This window comes from Salarias fasciatus, chromosome 2 (genome assembly GCF_902148845.1).
Source record: "Salarias fasciatus chromosome 2, fSalaFa1.1, whole genome shotgun sequence".
NCBI lineage: Eukaryota > Metazoa > Chordata > Actinopteri > Blenniiformes > Blenniidae > Salarias > Salarias fasciatus.
This window is the reverse complement of record NC_043746.1, coordinates 12,938,106-12,959,253: the sequence shown is the minus strand read 5'-3', so window position 1 is coordinate 12,959,253 and position 21,148 is coordinate 12,938,106. Positions and strand designations below refer to the sequence as shown.

The following is a 21,148-nucleotide window of genomic DNA, read 5'->3' as shown; positions in this document are numbered from 1 at the left end:
TTGTACTGATGATCCCATCGTCAGCTGAGATTGGCTCCAGCACTTCATAATGTAGGACTGAGCAGAACAAAAGGAGGATAGATGGCCAAAAATCGCCCAATTTGTGGATTTCCTGTTCAAGCAGCAGAGACAGAGGAGCTGAGAATGTGAATTGAATATGGATTTCTTACCATTTATCACTTTTTAAATGATCGTTGTATATCATGTTTGTCAATAAGCTATTTGGTCCTGCTGATTTCACATCAATAAAAATTAAGGGACTGAGAAACTCACTGCAGGGGGCAGTGTTGAACATGCAGGTGTTCTTTTTATGCACAACTAAAAGTAAAAAAAAAAAAACAACCATAAGTTTTTAGGTTTCTGCTCAAAATTCATATCCCTTCATTTTCCCATGATGTTTCGAGTCTAGTTTGTGTGTTTGACAAACTGACAGAGTGCTAGCATCTGAAATGGGTTGAATAAAATCAATCTACATGGATTTTAGTATTTGGTAACTCATTTGGTGTAGAAGTCCTTTTCAGGATGTCAAACCGGTTGATCTATTCTTTTAAATAAGCTTCTCCTGTTTACCTAAATGAGCTTTTTTTTTCTTTCGTTTTATACTCTGTGTGGCAGAGGAGCTTTCTGTCTTCCCCCCACTCGGGGAACCCTCATATATGAAACTGTCCTGTTTTCTAGGCACGTACAATACAACAGCATTAAAAATGAAGTCCACTAAATTCACAGGAATTTAAATATATATGGCTATATGTTTCACCTGACACTAACTGTGACACATGCCAGTGCTTTCAGGGTCTTTTCACTTTATACTGCAGTCGCAGGATTCGCCAGTGGTTCGGTTTAGTATCTGGGCTGTTCATTGCCTCGTCTACAAAATAATTCAGTGGTATTCTCCACTTGATTATTTTTTCATAACCCAGATTCTTGTGTTTCCACGCAGGATGACTACTTCAAAAGCTGGGCTCCAGCCAAGTCTCTCGACCAAGGTGAGTTTCGCTGTTTGTGTATAAATATTGATAATGTTTTAAACTGTGTGTGAAGTAAACGGTGAGGAGTTTGACTGTTGCCCATCTAGTCGGTCTTCTTCATGTTTTCAGATGAAGTGTTTGTTAATGTAGCTAAAGATGTCAGGCAGGCTTGACAACATTAAACAGAGTTTTACCACATGTTGCAGATTTATTGAAAAGCTTTTGCTCCCTAAAAAAAAAAAAAAATGTTTTATTCATATTGTAGGCTCCCTCATACTGATCGTTTGGATTATTTTCTTCTTAAACCCCTCATCAAGTTAAAAAGCATTTCTTTTCCACAAAAAAAAAAAAGCATCTCAAGTACAGAAAAGTTGATCTGGCCTTCATTAGCACAGCACAAAAAAAAATGCAAGTTTCTTTTTAAAGCTAATGTTCCTGTCAAGTTGTTTGTGGATACCGAACAACTGGTGCTGCAACTGGAAACATTTTAATTAGTTTTACACAGAGCATTAGCCTTATTGACTTTGACTGGAAGGAGTCTTTAATCTGATTATCTAATAATACAGTTGGTGAAAAACATCAGTCTGTTGTTAACTTTTTTAATGAAATACCATTAAGTTGTTTGTGATTCAAAATGTTTCCATTTAAAAATGTCCTCTTTTAATTTCATATTAATCTTCACTGGAACGTCAAGTATCAGAAACATGAAACTCCTTTCTCAAAATTCTGATTTCTCCACAGTAATAAACATTCTCCAGTGAATCACAACCCATTATCTGAGCCCCAGACAAAAAAAAATAACACGCACAAAGTAGCTTGGGGTCTTTCATAAACAAGTTCTGCCTTGAATATACAGAATTTAATTAGATGAATGTGCAGTTTTGTGGAAAATACATGAAAGAGCAGACTTTCTTGAAATATTTGATTCTCATCTTCATGATTGCCTTCATTTTAATATGCTTCGGTTTTAGTGTCTGCGTTTGTTTGCGTAGTTCATATTATATTTTTCACTTTGTGTTTAATTGTTTCATAGGGAATACATTAAAAGGGATCCAAATGAACTAATTGTGCTGTTCAGTGAGCTGCTGCCAAAATCCAATCATGGGTGTGTGTGTGTGTGTGTGTGTGTGTGTGTGTGTGTGTGTGTGTGTGTGTGTGTGTGCAGCACTCTCATTGTTGTGCCTTTTTGTGGACTTCTCCCTCTTATATGTATAAAAACAAAAGTCTTCATGAATTCAAGTGAATCATTGCGTTTTGACAATCGATCAGGTCAGTGTGAGTGTTCGGCGAAGATTTCCTCGTGTTGAAATCTTGTGAAGTGTTTACTTGTGTGTGAGTCAGGCCAAATGCTGCTACTTTCTGTCTGCATGTGCTGCTTATGGATTTACGATGGCAATAATGCCAACTCCACTTAATCAATCACACTCAAGTGTGTAATGCTCTTAGACCCTCAGTAACTCTTGACTAAACTCAATTATTGCAAACACCAGCTCACTCTCATGCACACACTGACTCTCTCTCTCTCACACACACACACTCTCTTGTATGGGGGGTTAATTGGACTTGAGCTTTCTGAATTGCACACTGGATATTAAATCTTTCTACCTCTGAGTTTGTTCTGTTTCGTGCTGGTGCGATTTTGCATATCTAGCACAGTAACTGTAACTCTTCAGGGAGAGACTTGCTGAGCAGGTTTATCTGGGCCAGCTCCTCATGGATACTGAGCCTAATGAGAACAGCCTCGCTTCAATGCATCAAATTTTGGAGTGAGTCTCCAGTTTCTCCGAGACGACTGAAAACAAAAGGTATGCAAAGATTCATCCACTTAGCCAGGTTGTAAATATGTCAGACGGTTTGCATGAATCCACTGTGTCAAAGCGGAGGAGGATGGCTCAATTTAGATGCTAAATGAATCACACTGAAATCAAATGACACAGGTTGCAGAGTCGAATTTGTCTAGACTTAAAGGGACTGATTTAATATGAATTGGAGTCAAACCTGTTGATCCTGGACAGCAGATTCAAATGGCGCAATAGAAATTGTACTGCAGGATCCAACTGCACCGAGGGAATGTTTCTAGGGTTATGTATGAGATCCCTCCAACTCCGAGCATCGGACGTCCAGCATCATCACAGTGTAGAAATAACTTGTTAGAGGCCTACCGTGCAAAATGTTGAGGCATTTCTCAACTGGCTCATATGTGTCTGACAGACTGCAGCAGAAAATTACAGTTCTTATGGGTTGACCCGTTGGAGCAGGTGCACGTGGTCGTCGTGCACTGAGGAAGTAAACAGAACCACTTTTTTTGCTTTCAGGCAATATTTCATTAAACTGGGCCAAAGACCGAGGCAGCGTGTAGCCAAAAAGAATGTCACACTAACAGCAAGTTGCATTCAATTCACCACTGTCACTTTTTATTTGCAGTATTTTAAGTGCTGCTGATGACGGCTCAACCTTGTTTTCATCTTTCCAGTCAGTTTATTAAGTCACATCTCCGCTAACAAGTTCAGCAGGGGAATAGGCAACATAAATAAGTTGGGTGACTGCTTCTGTTTCAGGCAATTTCTCAGATATATTGCCTCATTTTGAGGTCTTTATAATTACTTTGGTGTGTACACTTTTATCACAACAGATGAAGCCGCTCAACTGAGTGACAGAAATTAAAACTCAAAGTAGAAATAAACCGTTTCCTTTTTAATGGCGATAAGGGACAGTATAGTCTTGAAACTTCGCTGAAGAGCCCATTTAGTATCACGTCCATGGCTTTCAGCATTTTATTGCCATTTATTTTAAAATGGTATTAAAACGGCTACTTACTCAGACATTTGTTCTGCCTGGAAAGAGCCTAAAGTCACACTCCGCTCTCCATTTGTCGCTGCAAGTTTTGACGGAGCGTTGTTGGCAAGAAAGTGACATCTGTGCATTTATGTGAGTAGTAATTTTGACTAGTCAAAGCATGGATCAACTCTAAGCCCATTAGACCACATAAACCTTTTTCCTCTCAACCTCCTGTTTGCTCTGTCAGCTCCGCTGCAGCGCAGCATCTCAGCTGCAACATGACAGCTCCCCTGCTGCAGAGCTCAAAGTGCTCCGCTCCTGCCATTATCGCAATGCACTCTGCAGTTACTCCCACACAAAAAGCACAGTTGGGAGCAATGGGCAGCAAGGCATTTAGGCAACTAATAAGTAATAGAAATCAATCAGACGACCCAGTGTTGTTATATGGGAACATTTATTACTGTCATGTGTCTGCATTGCTTCTTTGTTTAATGCTGTTGGCAACCAGCCCGCTTTCCTGTGAGCTTCAACTTTGGAATCCAGCTATTGAATTTAAAGTGAAACATTATTCAGAACTTTTATTCCATGCATCTTCTGCACTGCGTAATTGAGGCAATCTCAATTGACGATGGGCAAAACTGTGTACACTCTACAGGGGCCACCAGTTCATCACAGAAACATTTTTTTTTTTTTATAAGCTAGAGTTGTCAGTTATCTTCAAATGTTTTTGGTCTCTGAGAGCAAAGTATTGGGAAAACCCACTCATGTGCAGGAAGAACATGCAAACTCCTCCCAGAAACACTCCCTTGCTTGGACCGAAAGTGGAGGCAAGTTTGCTAACCACTACACCACAGTAGGCTATTTTAGCCAAACAGACAACTTCAAAAATAAACATGAAACATGCTTTATTCTATGTCCCTTAAAGCACCTTGCATTGCAGCCTTCACTGTGGATGTCAATTTGTTTATGACTGACTGAACGTGACTAACAAAGCAAGGTGGATCAGTGCTATGTAAGTCTATTTACTGTTTGTTTTGAATGCTCTGGCAATGGTGTTCATCAGCATTTGGCTCCTCTGTAAGATTTTAGCAAATCAGATGTTGAACAGGGAGCATCCACATCATTTCACAATGGCAGCCTCGGAGCGCTCCAGGAAAATTCAGAACAACTGGTCTGGATAATGAACAGTAGAGAACCCTCTAATGATTTTGGATGAGGCCTTGACAGAATGAGAGGAATTAATGCAATAAATTGTGCATTGTGTTTAATCTTACACACCTGCGATCTAATTTAAAATTAGAGTGAAATGGCCAAATTGACCACAATACTTTATTTGGAGTCCATACGGCCAAAAAGATAGTGTCATCAATCACCACCTGCTGATTTCAGTTTGACTAATGAATTGCAGGTCGCCCTTGCAGACTAATCAGCAGCAGGAAGGTTGATGCAGGAAAATCCAGTGGCCTGATGAATCGCTCTGCCATTAATGCTCACCTTGGTAGCATCTAATGAATGAAATGTGCGGCATCACAAATGGCTTGGTGGTGATGCTGTAGGATCAAATCAACAACTTCTAAATTTGTTTTCCAGTCTTCTTTCAGATTAATGAAGTCTGTCAGTTAATTTGTAGGCTTTGGTGGAGGTGCTTTGCATGTGTATATGACAAAAACACATCGCCACTTTGAGAGTACTTCAAAATCAGGTTTGAGATCAGAAGTCTGATGAAGTTGTATTTTGTGAAAATGAAACAACAGCAGAGAAAAAAAATCCTACTTTTGAAGAACTATCTGATGTATCTTGTCAGCAATGATATAAATTCCCTTGGGGGAGTTGTGCTAATACTGATGAATGGCTATCGCTGAATGTTTAACGGGCAAAGGAGCTTAATGTTATGCATTAGTTAATTCTGCAGTTTTCAAAACATGCAATTTATTTTGACAGAAACAAGGAGTCTCTGACTTTTAAATTTAAATACTATGGAAAAAACATAGCTGCTCACAGTGAATCTAACAGGTTAACTTGTACTTTCATTTGATTCTCCCTGAGTCTCCCATGAGCCTCCACACTCAGTGAACTCCAGGATGTTATCCAGCCACTGACACTCCTCACTGGAACTCGAAGAGAAAAACAGGCTTTAAATCTTACATGTTTTCATCAAGAGCACGTGGAACGGGCACACGGCTATAAAAGCCAATTCTTGACCGTAACTTATCCAACAGTGTAATTTCTCCTCCGTTTCTCCCTTCCAGTGCTATCTTGCATTTCAACTGGTAACCACCAGAAGTCTGCAGAGCAAAATGCATTTTTCCTCGTATATCATCCTGTCTGACAGTGTTCTGCTGCCGGGTGACAGTTAGGGTTACAACAACAATATGAGGTCAGGGTTGAAGTCGCATGACCGTCAGAGAGAGGGTCAGACCATAGCTTTCAGACAAAAAGCCCACATATACAACATAACATTTGACCAGCTGCTGTTTCCTTTTACACGACCATATCTTCTGTTTTTCCCACATGCTAGTCGGATCTAAGACACCTGACATTTGAGACAGAAAGAGAAAATGAGTTTTAATCCAAGATAAATCCCAGCATGCAACAGAATCTGTTAACGTTTGTAAACGTCCACTTTCATATAAATTACTTAGTCTGAATTACAACATGGCCATATCATGGCAATACATAGAAAATGTCAATCTGGACTAGTTGGGATTAGGGGATTATAATTTATGATGAAGCAGCCAGAGAACAACAGACAAATGAATAAATTGACATCAGACATCAGGTTAGTCCAGACATTGTGTATTTGGTCTACAATGGTGCTTTGGTATGAATGTATGGTGGCTCGCGGAGAGAGAAGTTTTGTGCATTCAGAAAGGTTTCCTGGTTAGAGCTTAATGGTCTCTGTTGACCTAAACCAAACGACCGGACCCAACTTTGATCAACAGAGCTGAATGAACAAGCTGAACTGGGGAAGGTAGTCAGACACACAAATATAGAAAGAGGGAAAACAAGCAAGACTATTGACACTGGAATAACAATGTGCAGAGGAAGGACGGACAGACACCAAATAGAAACCCGCTGACAATCCAGGAAACAAACATATGGACAGAACAGGAAGCGCACATTGTTTTGCACTTCTGTTAGTGTGTGTGTGCCACGTTTGTGTTATTTATTAGGGTTGCTTTAGGAAATGTTCATTAACAGGTCAGTACTGCTGGGACAGATGGAAAAAATGTGATGCAATGCGAGCATCCATCCATGACAGTGTCTTAAAAGCAGTAAACCAAAACCAAGAAAAGTATTGTACGAAAATATCAATAATCCAAACATTTACACACCTACCTGCTACCAAGTTGTTCTGCTTCCCATTGATTTCAGTTGACCTCCAGTCTGCTCTGATGCCAGTGATATAAAAGCTTGTGTTTTAATGCTGCTTTCAGGAGACAGGATTTAGGACAAGGACATTATTGTTAAAAACATGTCAAAAACATTTTTTTAACTATAGATCCTGCATGAAGCCAATGTCAAATAACTGAACAAAAAACATGTGCATTGCTCTAAATCCCAAACTGCCATGGTTTGTTGATTCAGTTTTATTCCTTTGAGTTCGTACAGTGTAGGTGGAAAGGCTCTCACAGTTTTGTTAACTTGTCATTTTGTGGCATTTATTAATTTATCCATCTTTGTATGCTTTTGATAGAAACCTGAAAAAAGGATTATAAATCACGCTTGCCAGTTAACATCCTCTTGATTAATATTTCTGTCTTTTTTTTTTTTGAAGGCCGGTCATTTAGTGAACACTAAACCAATGTAATATTTGACACTTCTCCCCTCAAAACATGCAAATATGTTCATACTCTGAGATCTGATTCACCCTGAGTGTTTGTTTTCTGAGCCAACCCATTGTTTGTTTCTTTTGTTTTAAGATTGTGACTTCAGTTTCACTCCTCCATGTTTTCAGACCATGCTTCTTTCAACTTCACTTTGCTAGCTTGTATATCTCTTTATATTTTGTGGGGAGTTTTCTATCTGACATATTGAGTTCATCAGATCACATAATGATGCACAATGGGTGACCGTGAATCAACAAACCACAGTCACATCATCATGCACATATTCACTGTGAAAGCTTGTGAGACTCCATTGCTGGCTCTTCCCATGCATATTTGATTATTATTTTCGGATGGTTTGTTATTCTTATCACTTTTCCCATGTGCAGCTGCAGTTACGTCTGTGAGCGCGCTTCTCGTATCAGTTTCTTTCACCCTGTGGGTAACATTAAAAGGACTCACCAACCTGCTGTTTCCTCCTGTTGCACTTACACATATTGTCATTATTGTTCTGGTCATAGTGAACAAATTGATGCTGCAACTCGGCAATTATGTTTTCTACATGTTGGGCACTGCACACTGCAAACTTATTAACAACTGCTAATGGTGTCTGTTGTAAGCTTTATTCCAAATTTTAGCTTCTCAGATTATTCACAGGAATAATTTCTAATATACATTCAATTTAGGAACAAATGAATAAATCATTTGTTCGATATTGGAAGATTCCTGATGTCAGAAACTTCTGTGAAGCCTACTTTCAGATGCAATGAGAAATGAAAACCCTAATTTGCATTACAAACATTGTTCGTTTGGTCACAATGCACTGAGCGTGATATTAAAAGCTGAGAAATCGGTGATTAAACAAGTCTGCTGAAAACATCCAGCTGAGTTATTTGTAGAAATCCCATGTAGCGCTTTCATGCCACCACCCCTCTTGTCTACCATGCGTATGCACGGATTGGAGAATCCTTAGCAGGGTGACACGATCTTGTTTCCATGGCGACAGTTCATTGACCTGTCTGTTTACCAGTCACGGATGGTTAACCTGTTAGGCCTCTGTACATGTTGTGCTTTATGCTGAATTCTGGAGCTCTCAAAGGAGCTGAGGGCTGTGTGGGTGACACTGGCCTGGGTCCCAGACAGCCCGGCTCACCCTGTGGGTGGATTGCACAGACATCTGCCGCGCTCGCGCCGGGGTTTTATGCTTTCATATTGTGCCAGAACTGCCCAAAACTGCCTCAATAGCATTAAAGAGAGAGGTTGTTAAATTTAGAATAAGGGTAAATCATCTGAAGGTTGTGTTATCACTTGTGTTATGACTAAAATATTTTCATTTGTCAATTCTTCTAAGAGCTTCATCGGCCACTCAGCACCAAGGAAATTGGAAATTAATGTCTCTCAAACATGTCTTCTCGAAAAATATTAAGATTTATTTGACAATGTGTTGGTACATTTGTTATTGTTTCTGATCCTACAATCGGAAGGTTGTTGGTTTGATTCTCCATCTCCCCCGTCCAAAGTGTTGAAGTGCCGAAGTGTCCTTGGGTAAGATACTGAACCTCTAGCTGATGGATTTAGCGCCTTGAATGGCAGATGCCTCCGCTGGTGTGTGAATGGGTGAATGTGATAATGCAGTGTAGGAAGCGCTATAAGTGTACTCTGTATACCAAACTGGGTAAAAATTGCTGGTTAAAAATGACAATAACTGAGTGGAGATGTTTACTTGCTTTGCAACAACCTAAATACATCATAATAAAATATTTACATGTTTTAAAATTGTGTTTCAACTCATTAAAGGCAAAGTGAAAAGAAAGTCTTCTAAATTTTCTGTAAAAAAAATCTTGGAAAATATTTTTCTTCAGTCTATATAAAAACTATAACCTGTGTTTCATTTTGATGTAATACGATGCTAGATTTGTCACAACAAAGCAGAGCAGAATAAATACTGAAGACACTTTCCTTTATGTGCATTTTAAACTCAGACACACTGCTTTCAGTTGTAACTCATCCAAAAGTAACTCCAGAAATCTGCAGCTGGAGCAGCAGCCTTGCAGTCATTACAATATCAACCACATCCTGACAGCTACTTTTATATTTCCCATTTACAAGATGGAGGCAAGAACTACTGACAGACAGTCTGGACCATTTGGAAACAGCAGTTCATGTCTTTTTTTTTTCTCTGCACATACCCCCGATCATCCAGTAATCTCTCCTCCTGCCATTCACATGAACAGCTTTTCTTTGTGCAGCCGTCCTCTTTTCTGAAAGTGCACACAAGGATTCAACTTGTGATTCCATAGTTATATCCATTACCTACAAGAGACATTGCATTACAGAGGCTTCTTTTGTTTTCTTGTGATATGAGTGTGTAAATAGCTTTATGTTCTCACTACAGTGATGGATTTAATATGTCTGACCTGAATGTGAGCCTGACCCAGCCTGTCACCGTCACCCATCTGCTGCTCCATCCAACAATCTGACTGTGGATATAACTTGGGCAGGTCGCAAACTAAGCACACGGGCCTTCTGCTAGACTCAAACCAAAGATCTTACATAGAACAAAGCACATCACCGCTTTACAACCCTCAACTGGATGAAAAACAAGTACAGAAAAACACAACACACTGACACAATGTTTCTGTGCCTAGAGTGGACATTATGTTGATTTACAATAATTTCCTGCAGATTTGTTCTCAGTGACGTGATTAACCATAAACAGTCATAACTACTACTTTCCTAATCCTAGCTTGCAAAACTTCTAAATTGCCTCCATAAGAACTTGTGACATGACTCCTTGTGGGTCAAGAGATTGAGATTGAGTTTGTCTCCACATGTATAGAATATTGTAGAAAATATAAACAAACACAAGTACGCACACACACACACACACACACACACACACACACACACACACACACACGCACACACACTATGCAGCCATGCAGTGATCCGGCCAAATGTAAAATCCTTCATTTCCTCGTGTTTAGCCTTCTTCCAAAGTCAAACTCATGACTTTTTCCTCATTACTTACTTGCGCCATCTTTTTCTTTTTTTTTTTCCATCTCTTGTATGTGCATGAATTTCTCCTCAGTTGTAGTACTGGTTGGGGAGTTGCCCCGAACAGCCTTTTAAATCCGAGTCAACACAGAGAGACAACAGAGGAGGAAGCGTTCTTGGCAGCGGGCTGCAGTTCTGCTGTCAGAAAGACCGATGTTAGAATCAGTATTGTGGCTATTTGAATCTGGCTTCTTGTATATAGGCATGTCCCGCAGATTTGTGAGCTTGTGATTGCAATGCATTATCCAGAGAGCGGAGTCAAAAGGAGGATTACAAATGCCAGGCAATGCCCCATTATCACACCCAGTGCAGAGGAGCACAGGAGAGTTGAACTGGCACCGAGGCACCAGCGGAGAACACAATACATACGAAGATAGACACAAAAAAAAAACAATGCAAGTTAAGTTCACAGTTTTCAGGTGTTTACTACTCCTGTCTGCCCTAATTAGATTACATGATGAATAAGTGGTTGCCATGGGAACCACTTGGCAGCACAAACCTTTGTCATTTGTGTTGCGCTCTAGTTTGGCAGAACCGGCAGCAAACAAAAGGCTGGAAAATCTGGAGCTTCCAAATTGCCAATCAGCCTGATTAGACATGACATTGTGTTTTCCCAGCAGAATGTTTGTCGTTGTTATATATTTCATCAGCTCCTTCTCCAATTCACGATGCCACAGTCTCTCTGAAGATATGCTGTCTGTCTGCTCCCATTTCTCATCAGTCCATCTTTAATCTCCCCCAACTCTGTCGCTGCCTCTTAATATATTCCCATAAAACCGTCTTTGATCTGTGCCTGGAGGAGCTAAAAGAATTAGAAAGAGGGAAACTGATAAGAAAGCAGACAGATAGGACAGCAAACAACAGCGAACACCTAGGGTCTGTATATGAAAACAAGTGTGAGCTGGAGCAAGAACAAATATCTCATTTCAGCGTAATGTGCTAAGGGTTTGTGGCTCACACTCCAGGCGTTCTTTTAACATTGTTTACCACTCTGATTTTAATGGCTTGTTGGCCACATCATAAAAACTGACTCAGTATCCACGACCCTCAGCTCAGCCCTTATCTCACCCTTTCAGAGGGATGAGCTCTCACTGTGTTGAGTCGAAGCACATAAATGGGATTATCAGGCTGAAACGCACACATACATGCTGCAGTGATTCCATCCGCACACACACAATAAATTACCAAAGACACACACACGCGCGCGCTCACAGAGGTGGCAATCAATGATACCTGGAGCCTGCTGAGAGACAGAGGAAGGAAATGCACACAGTTACACCAAGGGTATTGTTAATTTAATGAACAGATGAAGCCAATCATATCAGGGAAGGTGTTTATTAATCTGTGCAAACTTCATGAAAGGGACGATCAGGCATGGAAGAAGATGAACTTGCAATGAACTGGATACCAAGAATGCTTACCATGAAAAGGCAAACATGGCAAGACACTGAAAAGAGTGGAGCATTCCCGCCCTGCACCTCCAGTTTACAAAGGCCGAGCCAAAACCAACAAAGTTCGAGCGGAGTGAAGCTGTGAATCAATGGACTGCAGTGTGTGGACAGTGCTGAACAAGCTGTTTTCAAAGGAAGATGCCACAACAGTAGATCACGTCGAAGGACTACTGAACGTGTGTGTTTGTGTTTTGATTTTGCCGTTTGTGCATCACAGCCAGTCGTGGCCCCAGTGATCATTTTGAATTAAGATAAATAAACTTCAGAGTAGTGAGCAGACAGTCATTGCGAGAGATTATGGAAGGTGCCCTCCGGCTAAATGCCAGCACACAAAAGTGACAGTGGCACTGGAGAGTCTCGAGAGAGAAAGGCAGAGATACAAAGATATATAGACATGAGGCCCACAGAGAGCACTTGAGAGGGATTGCCTGTTGAGAGGGTAGCTCAGAGATAAGGAAGTCCTCCCATAATGAGGAGAAGAGAGGTCTGGCAAAAAAAGAAAAAAAAAAATAGTGTGGAAGAATAATGAGTATGGGGTACACTGGCAAAAAGTTGGTCCAACTTCTGCCTCACACACACTTTTGTCCCAGCTATTATATGCAGGCCACGGTCAGTCCTTGCTCAAAATCCTTGCTCACTAATAAATACAGGAGATGGATGAGTTGCGGGCGTTAATCATCCCAGGGTGTTAATGTCACAGCCTACAGACAGACATGACGAACTCCCTGTACCTCAAAGTTCAGCTGCTCTGCTTCGGCTCTCAGCCACATGGGATGTTTCAATGTACTGAGACTGTGGGAAAATAAACGGCACGACGATTATTTCTTTCAGAACAAGCAAAAATAACGTTTTTCACTTTGCAGCACCACTGGGACTAATATTGATTTTAAAATGTCTTGCTGGTGATTAGCTGTTTAAGGCACGAGGCTGAATTTTCCAGTATCTCTTTATGACTGCGGTGTTTGTTGTGTGATTTATTCTTCTTCCACATGGACCAGGGATTGTGTTCACGATGCATTGCATTATTAACAGGATTCTGACATGAGAGCATCGTCTTAGAGAGAAAGGTTGGGGTTCAACTGAACTCTAAAGTGGAAAATTTGTAAATGTTACTCAAGGTTTTATTAAATCTACAGGACTTACATACGAATTATAAATGTAGTGGTGCTTGGTCCACGTTTGAATTGTGTATAGAATTGTTCCCTGTAACTTTTTGCATGTATCTACTGGTGAATAGGAGTTATCGGTCGAAGTAGAAGTGAAATAAGTCACTGTTTGGAAACCTTTGGTTTGATTTTCTCTATGAATTGCAGGAAGGAATCGATGCTATTCTCAATCATAATATTAATAAAAATGATCATTCTAAACACAGATCCTTCTTTATGCTTTCTTTTTTTTTTTTTTTCTTAATCCAGAACGAGTGGCTGAACCTGGCAGATTTGGCGATCCAGGAGCGAAAGCTCACTCCGGCTCAGCCAAGAAGACAGCACAGGATGGTGAGTTATTTCCAGTGACACTTTATTCATGTGAGAGTCGGTTCATACCATTACAATCCTGCTCCTTGACTTCTCTGATTCTGCTAATTTGCAGTAAATATTGTTGTGCTGTCATAACTTTTGTGCATTTGAACAGTGAAATAATTTCAGACAATAATTTCAAACATCTCGTTTCTTCAACAGACCACTGCATTGCTTTGTGTTGAGCTGCAACTGCTGTGCCCTGCTGTCTCAGTTATAAAGCAGTGGGGATAATACTGCTGTGCTCGGTACAATTAGCTGTCCAGCCATGTTTGGGGTCGTGTGCAGAGATATCAGCGTGGTGTAGAGAGATAACCAAGCTCAAGGCTTGTTGTCGGAACCAGACAAATCACATGTAATTCACTCAGCTTGATCAAAGCCAGTACCTTCTGTGACGAGGAGTGATTTCAGCGGCTCGCTTGAATACTAACAATATGGTCCGTAAGTGTAAGCTGCTATTGTAAAACCAGATTTACCACGGCGGCTGTAATATACCGGCGTGCGGCTTCACCTCCTCTGTGACATACCTGTCTCTTCTGGCATCTGTGTGTGTTGCTCCGGAGGTGTTAAGAAGCTCGCTAATGTGATTGTGTGAGCTGAAATCCTCTGCACTGTTTTTGTGACCGATTATACCAAACAGATTTAATTCTATTATTTTGTGTAACCTAAGAGAGGCAGAACATTTAATTAAATATTGCACCATAGAAATACCTCCAGTTAATGCACCTTCATCCTATTTTCATACCACCAGCAGTCAAACGCTGCAGGCACTGTGTCATTAGGTTGTGTGTTTCATTTACCGCAAATTTCTCTGGACTGCCTGGAGGATATCTCTTAAAATTTGAAGCATGGGTGCAGTCTCACTTGGAAATTGGCTCACTCGGTTTTGGTGGTCGAATATCACTGTGACCTTATGCTTTAAGCCTTGTTCTTAATGTATTGTTTCATATTAGTCTGGAGATTGAAGCAGCAGTTTTACTGATTCACAAAAGCGAAAAGCCTAAAGTCTGTAATGCTCCAAGAATAAAAAAATAAGCACGGACTAAATCATGTAATAAACATCTGTTGAGTAAATGTTTACTGCACCTCGAGGAGAAGCCTTTTGGTGAGTAAACAAACTATTTTTAACAACAAAAAATGCTTACGGTGCCATTAAACACATACAGGTTAAAGTTACTCACAATTACACTAATCAAGGTCTTTATGTTGGCTTTACACAGAACAAGTCATTTTTTTTACCATGTGCTCTGTTGCAGAGTGGTGTAGATACAAGGCTACTGTGTTTCTAGATGCAGCGAGTGCTCTTACTCCTACTCACCTGATGCTGTTGACAGGCCGTTCCGACAGAACTTGAAAAAACTACATTAATCATTTGAAGAGCACGCATGTTGAGCAAGCTGAAGTGACACCTCTGAGAGTGCTTGCTACTGTATAAGTAATATTAGTTTTGCCATAGCTCAGGCACAGAGTGTGAGTTCAAAGATGGACTTTCAGAATTGAAAATTAAATAGGAAACAAATTCAACTGCATGTTGAAATACAACTGTGAATATTTGCAGCTGCTTTCTGATGATCAATCCAGGTATAAGTGTTCTCTTTAAATTTAGGTTGGTAATGGAAAGCAATCCTCTACAAACATCTCGCAAAAGAACTGCATCAGTATTGACTTCAGAGAAAAGTCGAGATGAAGTCACACCAGGCTGCTAATGTGTCAAACCCATCCTGATGGGTCAAAGTGAAAAAGGTTTGAACCCATATTTGTCAAAAACCTGTTCTGAATTCCATCCTCTGAGGCTTGCACTGAAGATTAACAGACATTACACATTACTGAGACAGAAAACCGAAGAGCCCGGTGCAGCAAGCTGCTGCAGTGAAATCTGGCTGCCTTATTGACTGGTGAAATTAGCATGAAATCTATTGTGAGGGTGAGTTTTTCAAAACCGGCTCGCTGAAGGCTTCAGAAATTGTGCAGTCTGTTTGTTGATGTAAATAATTTCAGAGTATCCTCTTACATTTATGCAATATAGCTAAAACCTGGCTGTATATGGCCCATGAGCTAAACAGAAGCATTTGACGCTCCTGGCCTAGATAAGTGGTTTTCTCTATACCTTCATGCGCTTCAGTCATTCAAAAAATATATTTTAACAAAACTACGCTGGGTGTTATTTTTAGGTTATAATGGAGGTTTTTCTCATTTTGATGTCATCCCAATGAAGACACTTGTATCAGTTACGGCTGGAGTTCGCAGGTAATGTTGCTCTCACACAGAGGTCTGCAGTTCTAACCCCTGACTGGGAAAGTGCTTTTGATCGAGGGTGCATCCGTTCTGAAGCGGAGCAAACATGGCATTGAATCGTGAAAGCCAGAAGCTTCGGTCACTCATGTAGAAATGTGCGGGTTAATGTTCCCCTGACACTGACCACTCATGTGCTATTGGGCAAACAAACTTCACTCATTTCCTCTTTCATTGGAGCAAAAATGTGAGGTTTAAAAGTGCTTATCAAATAATCGCATGCTTCATTCTTTCCTTGTCCTCTGTGTGTTTCCAGTCTCTGTGGGGCGTTACAGTCTTGCTGTGTTTGATTCAGTGCACAGGCTTTTCTTTTATGAGAGGGGAGGATAGAAAAGGTTTTAAAAACTGATAAAGTGAGCACTCTCTCTCTCTCATATGTAAAGCAGAGGTTTTGTACTGCTTAGTTTTTTGAGGAAATGTTAATGAAAAGATGACAGTAAATTAATGATAGCAGATAGATTTTAGATGGAGGTAAAGGAAGAACAGGACTCCAACTCATTCATGCTTGCATACACAGACACACACACATACGCTCACCTGGATTTACAGTACTATCCTTGTCAGACCTTCCCATTGACTTAGTGAATTTTCCAAAGTCTTATCCTTTTCTTTCTCCCCCCCATCCCCCCATAATTTCACCACAACCTTGGTTCCACAAGCTTATTTTAAACCCAGAAGAAGTAAAAACCTCTCAAGTTTTGCATTTTGGACGTGTGGACTGGTCCTCACAAGTGTAGTAGGATTTCATTTTATACTAGAGTGTAAAGAAGGAAAACACACATGCGTGCACTTTCTCAACTTTCGATTAATGAGTACAGCTGTGCAGGACGGAGCAAAAACATTCAATTATCTTTGACACTGAGGGGTGATGTGAGAGGTCAGTTGTGCACGTGTGTGTGCGTGTGTATGCGCATGTGTGCATATACATATCGACATGCAGTGAGGGATAAGAAGGAATAGATCACACTGTATCATCGAGCCAGAGAATCATGTGAGGAGTCACACTTGTGGTCTTTTAACGTGATCACTGCTGAAATTGACCAAAAGGTCAAACTGACACAAACGTCCCATCTGGGAGTAAAAAACTGTCAGGAAAGGATCTTCTTCCAAAGACAGAAAGTGTCACTACTCAACACTGCAAGTGTGAAAAGAATAAAATTACATTGGAGAGAGAATAAAAGGGAAACGGTTTTTCACTTGCTCACTGTTCAACCTTCATTCTGCCACTATAAACCAGAAATATGAATTAGTTCACTTTTTCTTTTTTGCAATGCATTAAAAATAATGTAAGAGAGAGGATTACAGATCAGAAGATTATCAGCATGATATTGGTGGATCAGGAAACTCAAGCCTGCTTTTTCTGTCTAATTTTTCCAACAAATACTTTATTGTTTGGCAGAATAATAAATAAACTACAGCAACATTGACACATGAATAATTCCTGCAGCACTTCTATAAAGCAGTGTATGAGATCAACAATTTTAAGTCACATTTTTTATTTTGTGTTTTTAATTCCCAGACTTCATTTTCAACCGCCAGGTCAAACTTTCAGTTGTTCAGCACTTTGGTTTACAAGAAGTGTCTCATTGTGCGTGTTTGTACAGGCAGATGTCTACACTCTGTTAGAGAAACTCAGTGTTCCTAAATAAGATAATAAAGAGCATAGTAAACAACATCCTTGTTGAAAACCAGCTTCTTAGGTTCAAGGTAACACACTGTAGTTGAAATGGTGGAAACTCTTGCTATTGGCCAGTTAAATAAACTACAACAATTTGCCAAATTAGCACCAGTCATCTTCAAAACCCCCAAACTTAACACACAAACCAATGGGCCAAAGCTTAACTTGGGTTTTATTCCCAATAAGCCAGGAGTAACTTGTATATCTTAAAAACGGATCAGACTTGCTGATAAGAGATACTTGTTTTAAATTGACTCTTCAGTTTTCCAATTGTGATATATTTGGGGAAAAATATATGTGCATGAGCCATCCATCCATCCATCCATCCATTTTCTACCGCTTATCCGGGGCCGGGTCGCGGGGGCAGCAGTCTCAGCAGGGATGCCCAGACTTCCCTGTCCCCAGACACTTCCTCCAGCTCCTCTGGGAGGATCCCAAGGCGTTCCCAGGCCAGCCGAGAGACATAGTCTCTCCAGCGTGTCCTGGGTCTTCCCCGGGGTCTCCTCCCAGTGGGACATGCCCGGAACACCTCCCTAGGGAGGCATCTCCAGGAGGCATCCTAAACAGATGTCCGAGCCACCTCAGCTGGTTCCTCTCGATGTGGAGGAGTAGCGGCTCTACTCCGAGCTCCTCCCTGGTGACTGAGCTCCTCACCCTATCTCTAAGGGAGCGCCCAGCCACCCTACGGAGGAAGCTCATTTCGGCCGCTTGTATCCGGGATCTTGTCCTTTCGGTCATGACCCAAAGCTCATGACCATAGGTGAGGGTGGGAACGTAGATTGACCGGTAAATCGAGAGCTTCGCCTTTCGGCTCAGCTCCTTCTTCACCACGACGGACCGATACAACGACTGCATCACTGCAGCCGCTGCACCGATCCGCCTGTCAATCTCACGCTCCATCCGTCCCCCACTCGTGAACAAGACCCCAAGATACTTGAACTCCTCCACTTGGGCTAGGGTCTCTCCACCAACCTGGAGGGGGCAAGCCACCTTCCTCCGGTCGAGGACCATGGCCTCGGATTTGGAGGTGCTGATCCTCATCCCTGCCGCTTCACACTCGGCTGCGAACCGCCCCAGTGCATGCTGTAGGTCCGGGTTCGATGAAGCCAACAGGACAACATCATCTGCAAAAAGCAGAGATGAAATCCTGTGGTTCCCGAACCGGACCCCCTCCGGCCCCTGGCTGCACCTAGAAATTCTGTCCATGAAGATTATGAACAGAACCGGTGACAAAGGGCAGCCCTGCCGGAGTCCAACATGCACCGGGAACAGGTCCGACTTACTGCCGGCAATGCGGACCAGACTCCTACTCCGGTCATACAAAGACCGGACGGCCCTTAACAAGGGGCCCCGGACTCCGTATTCCCGGAGCACCCCCCACAAGACACCACGAGGGACACGGTCGAATGCCTTCTCCAAATCCACAAAACACATGTGGACTGGTTGGGCAAACTCCCACGAACCCTCGAGCACCCTATGGAGGGTATAGAGCTGGTCCACTGTTCCACGACCAGGACGAAAACCGCATTGTTCCTCCTGGATCCGAGGTTCGACTATCGGTCGGATCCTCCTCTCCAGTACCCTGGAATAGACTTTCCCGGGGAGGCTGAGGAGTGTAATCCCCCTATAGTTGGAGCACACCCTCCGGTCCCCCTTTTTAAACAGGGGGACCACCACCCCGGTCTGCCAGTCCAGAGGCACCGTCCCCGACCGCCACGCGATGTTGCAGAGACGTGTCAACCAAGACAGTCCCTGCACATCCAGAGACTTAAGGTACTCAGGCCGAATCTCGTCCACCCCCGGTGCCTTGCCACCGAGGAGCTTGCCAACCACCTCAGTGACTTCAGCTTGGGTGATGGACGAGTCCACCTCTGAGACCTCAGCCTCTGCTTCCTCCACGGAAGACGTGGCGACGGGATTGAGGAGGTCCTCAAAGTATTCCTTCCACCGTCCAACAATATCCCCAGTTGAGGTCAGCAGCTCCCCACCTCCACTGTAAACAGTGTTGGCGGAGACCTGCTTTCCCCTCCTGAGGCGCCGGACGGTTTGCCAGAATTTCTTCGAGGCCGACCGATAGTCCTCCTCCATGGCCTCCCCGAACTCCTCCCAGACCCGAGTTTTTGCCTCCACAACTGCTCGGGCTGTAGTTCGCTTGGCCTGCCGGTACCCGTCAGCTGCTTCGGGAGTCCCATGAGCCAGCAAGGCTCGATAGGACTCCTTCTTCAGCTTGACGGCAGCCCTTACTTCCGGTGTCCACCACCGGGTTCGGGGGTTGCCGCCACGACAGGCACCGGAGACCTTACGACCACAGCTCCGAGCAGCTGCTTCGACAATGGAGGTGGAGAACATGGTCCACTCGGACTCAATGTCCCCAGCCTCCCTCGGGACATGAGAGAAGCTCTCCCAGAGGTGGGAGTTGAAAGCCATGCTGACAGAGGGTTCCGCCAGACGTTCCCAGTAGACCCTCACAACACGTTTGGGTCTGCCAAGTCTGTCCGGTTTCCTCCTCCGCCAGCGAATCCAACTCACCACCAGGTGGTGATCGGTCGACAGCTCTGCCCCTCTCTTCACCCGAGTGTCCAAAACACGCGGCCGGAGGTCAGATGACACGACAACAAAGTCGATCATCGACCTCCGACCTAGGGTGTCCTGATGCCAAGTGCACTTATGGACACCCCTGTGCTCGAACATGGTGTTCGTTATGGACAAACTGTGACTAGCACAGAAGTCCAATAACAGAACACCACTCGGGTTCAGATCGGGGAGGCCGTGCGATCCAATCACCCCCTTCCAGGTCTCACTGTCGCTGCCCACGTGGGCGTTGAAGTCCCCCAGTAGAACAATGGAGTCCTCATGTGCATGAGCCGTTCCACACTTTCATGCATATTCCGTTTAATTTTCACTATTGTTTTTTCGTTTAGTTAATCAGCTCTATAAACACGCTTGAGGCAACACAATACAGATGACGTATACCTCCATAACATGACAATCAGCGCCTGCCACCTCAAATTAATGTCCTGTCCTGGACATGTTGTCCTTAAATGTGTCTTCCCTGCGTTTCTTTGAAGCTGTCCAAAAGACTCTTTGATTATTTGCTTTCGTAATGTCCCTTTATAAAGAGGCTGGACTGCCAGAACCCGCTTCACAAAGCATCCTCTTTTAGGGATTTTCACAATGTGTGAGTGTGCCCATGCTGTTGTGTGTATAATGGTTGTGGCAGTGATGAATATTCAACTTGTAAGCGATAGTCAATAGCCTCTCTCCCTCCAGATATTTTTGTCCCTTAAGCCACTGTAGGTTTTTCTCTGGCATTCAAATGAGAACAGCCTGTTTATCTTCTCCATTCCTTAGTTACAGCCACAATAATATGATTTGCCCATGTTTTCAATAATTAATTTTCTGGATGGTGAATCCTGACTATCGCTGCGTCCTCCCAGCGGCCCTCTCTGTGCTTTCATCCCTCCATCATTCCTCTCTGACACTCCTCGCCCCAGCGTCTCTCTCAGGCCAAGCACTCAGACCCCGAGGAGCGTTCACAAAGCGAAGAGAGACGACGATTTTAATCTGCTCCTGATCTGTT

The 21,148-nt window shown here is 42.5% G+C and overlaps 1 protein-coding gene across 3 annotated transcripts in view; it reads left to right on the top strand.

Moving 5' to 3' along the window:
* spock1 (SPARC (osteonectin), cwcv and kazal like domains proteoglycan 1) overlaps positions 1 to 21,148 on the top strand; it is a 112,568-nt gene that overhangs the window by 58,869 nt on the left and 32,551 nt on the right. For all 3 annotated transcript variants that reach the window (XM_030101481.1, XM_030101466.1, XM_030101474.1), the window contains 2 exons: positions 941 to 986; positions 13,497 to 13,577. In XM_030101481.1, the coding sequence (XP_029957341.1) occupies positions 941 to 986; positions 13,497 to 13,577 (127 nt within the window). The remainder of the gene's footprint in view (positions 1 to 940; positions 987 to 13,496; positions 13,578 to 21,148) is intronic.